This window comes from Cyclospora cayetanensis, unplaced genomic scaffold (genome assembly GCF_002999335.1).
Source record: "Cyclospora cayetanensis isolate NF1_C8 unplaced genomic scaffold, CcayRef3 CcayRef3_contig_266, whole genome shotgun sequence".
Taxonomy (NCBI): Eukaryota; Apicomplexa; class Conoidasida; order Eucoccidiorida; family Eimeriidae; genus Cyclospora; species Cyclospora cayetanensis.
The window spans coordinates 32,184-37,750 of record NW_020312221.1 but is presented as its reverse complement, the minus strand read 5'-3'; the positions used below and the strand labels follow the sequence as shown (position 1 = coordinate 37,750).

Sequence of the window (5,567 nt, the reverse complement as noted above, 5' to 3'; positions counted from 1 at the left end):
CGACCAGCGCTCGCGCATGCACACGTCTCGAGGCAGCGGCCTTGGCAGGCCGCCATTTAGGGCCTTTCTCAACTCAAGCGTGGGGCCTTTGTGTTGCCTGCTGCGGAGCTTGGGTATCAGTATTGTGTGTGCATCTGTGCATGCACCGTTTCTCTGCGTGCGTGAGATGTCTGTCCAGATGGAAATAGATGCACAGCGACGGCAGATTGAGGTACTCTCTCAGCAGCAGCAAGCCGAGCAAGGAGCGGCCATAGTGGCAGCAACGCATGAGCCGACGAACGAACAGCTAGAACAGCTGCAGGCCCTTGAAGAAGAAAATATAGAGCTCAGACATCAGCTTGCTGATCTGAGCGCTGCGCTGTGCACTCCCGCATCCGTCAAAGAGTGCGAAATTACATGCCGTATCCTGAAGCCTTTCCTTTGAGTATATCAATAGGTGTTGACAAGTTATTATATCCTGCTGCTCTGTTGCAGCATCCGATCATGGGGGGAATCCATAATCATTTATAGCCTTTTATGCATCGACCCTTTCCGCCTCCTTTCTTTTCTTCGCAGTGGGGCTTCCAGTATGAACACACTCTTGGCGTCGCAGCTCCGGACTGCGCACGCAGATATCACCAAGCTGAGGAACTTGGTGAGACACCAGCTTCGATCAGCTGGCCTCGCCCAAGACAGTGTAGGACAAGCGATGAAGACGATCGGGAAAGGGGGCGAAGTCTTCGCAACAGACCCCAACGACATAACTGTCCAAGAAGCCGCTCTCGATAGCATGTTAGCCAGGGGACGGCGGCGAGTGCTCGCGGTAAGTCTCTGGGGAAGTCTTTAAAAAGGCTTTCGCAGGAGCAACATGGTGCGTTGCTCTTGCAGTGATGCTTGCGTCTTCCTGTGTTGCCATGCCTCACGAGAGGGTCAGCACATTGCCTTGTTCTCTGAGCTGCACTGTCATGGCGTCGGCAGATCTATATGTGCGCGCATATATAGGCCTTTATCTGAATCCTGTGTCTCTTGTCTTTCGCATGCTTCCCAAGGCACGGGAGTTCGTTTGGTCAGCCGTTGCCACTCTAAAAGATCTGATCGATCAGACCTTTGAGCGGATGGGCCGGCTCGTCAAGTCTGAGGTGGTAAGGAGCACGGCTTGGTATCGCTTTGCATCACCTTTACTTTCTCTTTTGCGTGTGTATGTGTTCCTCTACTCTATGTCCAGTGTGCTGTTGTCTGTCTCCCCTCCCCAACCCACAGCTATGTGCATCGTATCCCTGAACGGTAATACCGACCCCTTCCAAGGCAGTGACAATTGCATTCAAGCGCCGCTCATTTCCTCTTCGTTTTTAACCCTGCTTGAAGCTCTGTTCCCCTTGATACTTTATTGTCTTTGCCTCTTCTCAGTCTGTCGGTCAAAAGTCTGCCTACGTCCAAGAGCTGCAAGGCCTCGTTACTAGTCAACTCGATCCGGTGAGTTCAAAGAATGACGCAGAAAAGTTTCGCCAGTGCCACTCTATTCGGCCTGCGGTGGGCTGTGCGTATCTGTGTAATTCGTTGGCGCTTTCAGTCTGTCTGCTTCCGTGTATTAGGCCTTAAAGATATACAATGACCTCGATGAGGTGCACAAGGAGCTAGATACCTTGAAAGCCGTGGTTTTCGATCCCAAGAGAAACAACCCTTATTGGTAGGATGTGCAGCAAGGGTGCGACAACACGATTGTTTTGCTCTACTCCAATTGCTCAAAAAAGCCATCTGATCAGCTGGAATTGGTGATCTATTTGCCATTTGCTGCAGTCCCTGCCGGCCTCGCCGCATGGTGCTTGAAGACGATCTCGAACACTTGCAGCGGCAATTGCGCGAAGCCAACGAAGCACTTCGCACGGTCAGGGCACAGCTCGTGAAACTGGAAATGGAGAACCTCGCCAATTACGTTCAGGTACAGAATCTCACAGTCATGCTAGAGAAACCGTTTGAGGAGAGGGAAGAGGGGAAGGAAGAGGGTGGTGGCATGGGCAGGAGATGCAGATTGGGCAAAAAGCTGAGCGTCTGTGCATGGTACATGTCTACTACAAACCCACAGGACAAATGCTCTTCACCTTCTCGGCATCTAGACCAAGGAGCCCAGAGTCCACTGGAGCTTCAGAATCAACAGCAGCCACAATTTTCCCCAACTGCTGCTCGGAAGGCTGCAGATGAATCCGAAGAGTCGATGGAAGAGTTGCTCATGCGCGCGCAGAAAGAGCATGACGCTGCCAAAGTGGCAGAAGCGGTGAGACTGAACATCGCTTTCGGGACTAAGGGCTCAAGCTTTGGGTTTCACAGCCAGGGATTTGCGTTTGTTCGGAGCGTGTCTGTCATGTCTGCAGCTTGCTGCACTGAAAGACGAGGTAGAAATGCTAAAAGATGTGAGCTCTCCTCAGCTGTTGTGTTACCATTCGCTCTTTAAACTCTAAGCCAAAACTCTAAGCCCTATTCACAGCATATTTTATGAATGTGGCGCCCTCCGTGCAGCGAGCAATGCTGGATGAAGTGCATCGAGCTCAACCAGCTGGTTACTTGGCTGATGAACTGTTCAACCAGGGGGCTGCAGTTGCAAAAATGGTGGGCTTTTTTGCAGCTGCTGCTTTTTCACTGTATGGCATGTTTGAGCCAACCGTCTTTTCTTGAATTGCTATGATGATGAAAACATGGCTCTACTAGTTTTTTTCTGGATTTCTAATTTTGCGGTTTTGCAGATCAACCAGATGGTGGAGTCAACGGAGCATCTCGCTCAGGTAAACTTTTGCCTCGACATATTCCAATCACTCGTAGTTATTCGTCAACGTCCTCTCTCACGTAGAGCGTGAATTCGTTGACTTTGTCTTAATGTTGGCTTTGTTTGCGCCCTACAAAACGCATGCAGCCGTCAGTCGAATCAGCACGAGGAAGCGAATCATCCTGTTTAAGTTTGTTGCTCTCAGGCCCTCACGGCAAATCCTGCAGCAGAGGCGGCTAGACAGAGGTTCCTCATGAGTGCCCATGATCTGCAGCACGTGGCCAAAGTCAGGATAATGTCTGAATCCCTTAAATATCATATTCCAATTGTTGCTGCTCGCCTATTGCCTTTTGCTCTCCATGATTTCTTTCTATCTTGATCCCTTTTGTTTTGTTTTGACGGTCTTTTTCTTCTGGTTCCTCGTGTTTCTTCATTCCTTCGTGCCTTTTCAGGCTGCCCCGACTTAATATCCTTTGTTCATTCGTAGCATTGGCTTGAGGATGCATACGAGCTTATTGTAGCCTGGCCTACACCTTTCACTTTCATACCTATTTGGTTTTTGTGTTTTTGTGTTTGTCTGCATAGGAGGTCGTCGGAGGGCGACTACCGGCGGGGGTTGCAGTGAAGAGAGTTGCAGAGACACTAAAGAGCCTCCGCCTGGAAGAGATACAAGGCATTATAGACCCTCAGGACAGGAAACTGCTGCAAATGGTGAGAGACTGGGCACATCTGCTGGTTCCACTGTATGCGTTGCTACATGCTATCTGTAAATCTGCGTTGCGTATCACCCCGCTTTCTTGTCACGATGCTCCCCTTTTCTTGGCATGCCTGTGGCTCTACGCTGCCACTGTGACAGTTTGACCTCTATGCCCATGTAATACGTTCTTCTGTATTGGTTGGAGACTACGCATATTTTTGCTGCTTCTGTTCACGTGGATCGTTTCAATTTTTTTGTTGGATTGCATCCATCTTCGCTATTTTTCGTGCAGATCGAAGAACAGGCAGTGAAAATGAGGAGGATTAACATAGTAAGGTTGAACAGAGGGGAACAACTGGAAGGAGGATTAGAGTTATAAATTAAATAAGAGCTACATAGGGAAAAAATTTCGTGAGAGGGTGCAGAGAGAGCGCTGTGGAGATGGGAGATGGCGCAGACAAATACCGACACACTGAGTATATGAAGCACCTTGGGAAGAACATTATGTCGCGTGTTTATGAAAAGAATTTCGCAGAAAGAAGCGACATTTGAAGCTTGAAACGGTTCACTTGTTTGTGTATGTATTTGCCTATAGGATATGCACCACATCGCGAATCTCCAGTAGCGAGCCGACTGCCGAACGTTTGCCTGGTTTCGACAGCTGGTTGCAGCATCTCTAGCAGAAAATCGCCCTAGTTTATTGTTTTTTTGCATCTATCTGTCATATGTTCGTCTCCTTGATGGCTTATCTTGGTTTTAAATGCTGAATCGCCGAGCCAACAGAGGAAGAGCTCTCGCTGGTCAGGGTCGAAACTCTTGAACGGCTGGTGCGGCGTAGCCGCCCTCGGGCTTTTTGATGGGCAAACCCTGCGAACAGCAATGAATGTGGCTGTGACAAATATTGAAGAGTTTAAGACTGGTGTCTAAGGGCAGTTTTAGGGTATGCAACTTAGCACCGCTTGCTTGCTGGTCTCGCTAGCACCAATTTGGCTGTACAAGGTTGGCGCACTTGTGGCTGAGGCTGAGGCAGTTTTACTGGCTGATGAGGGGCTGTTCAAGCTTGCAGCGGACAAACTGTAGCTTGCGTGTAGGCGCATTTATGGGTGTGGGGGAATAAAGGCTTAGGGTGTGTCATTCATGATAAGAACTGCAGGGCTTTTTGCGGGGTGTACCATTCGCTTGCAGTTGAAGTATTCTTTACCGAACTGGTAGATATCTGGTGGCTGTGCCCTTATCACTTCCTTGGCAAAATCAAACAGTAGCTGGGGGAAAGACGGAGGGAGAGAGATATCCGATCCCTCGACGCTCACCAGCTTTGCTGCTCCTTGACAATACATCGTTGAAACGGTTGTGTGAAAAACGCACTTCTAAACTCAGGACTTAGAAGTCGTTAGACTTGCCCGGAGTTCACAGGGTCCAGGAATGGGATGGGTGATGCCAAGGACAGGGCAATGCAGCATGCAGTAATACTCAGATTGACGCTCATACCATATCCGGCATCTGTAGCAAGAGCTACAATTAACAGCTAGCGGCTATGAGGGGTGCTATACTATTGTAAGGCTGCAGCAAGGGGGACTAAAGCTCGGGGAGTGGCCTCGCAAAAGATGAACAGGGCACTGCTGTTCATAAATGGAAATAGCTTCGAGTGCAAATAGAGTAGCAGTACCAAGCGCTTCGGCTCTCGTGCACTTGAAATATGCCTATAATTGTTTTCTTTGTTTCTTTTTTCGATACGAGAGCTTAATTTCAATACATCACCTTATCCTGCCATGAGTTGAAACCCCTTGTGCTAAGGACGCCGCATGTTGCGTTGTAGGTCTGCATATTTTGTAGTTTATGGGGTATCGCTCACCGCGAATTTGTGTTACTTCAAAGAATAGAAAAATTTTAATTAAAGACTAACACTAGATGTAAACTGGCCAAGAGCGTTTGGATGTTGAATGTATGTTGTTCTCACGTGACACTGAAAGCCAGTGCTGCTGCGTAGAACTAAGAGGCCATTGCTCCTCTTTCCACCATCCCTTTTATGTCCTAACAACAGCCATATGGTAGGTAGTGAAGTTTAAATGGCTTGAAAAATCTGTAAATTGGAGGGGCTGTCGCCGAAGGATTGCGGATTCGGCTTTATATGAA

General features: G+C 48.8%; 1 protein-coding gene across 1 annotated transcript; it reads left to right on the top strand.

Moving 5' to 3' along the window:
- The first annotated feature begins 178 nt into the window (after positions 1-178).
- On the top strand, positions 179-3,813 carry LOC34622848. Its single transcript, XM_026338489.1, has 11 exons — positions 179-384; positions 556-802; positions 1,029-1,121; positions 1,387-1,452; positions 1,572-1,666; positions 1,777-2,101; positions 2,168-2,251; positions 2,349-2,387; positions 2,494-2,583; positions 3,323-3,448; positions 3,727-3,813. Exons 1-11 carry the CDS (start codon positions 179-181, stop codon positions 3,811-3,813), a joined length of 1,458 nt encoding a protein of 485 aa, XP_026194274.1.
- Positions 3,814-5,567: the final 1,754 nt, after the last annotated feature.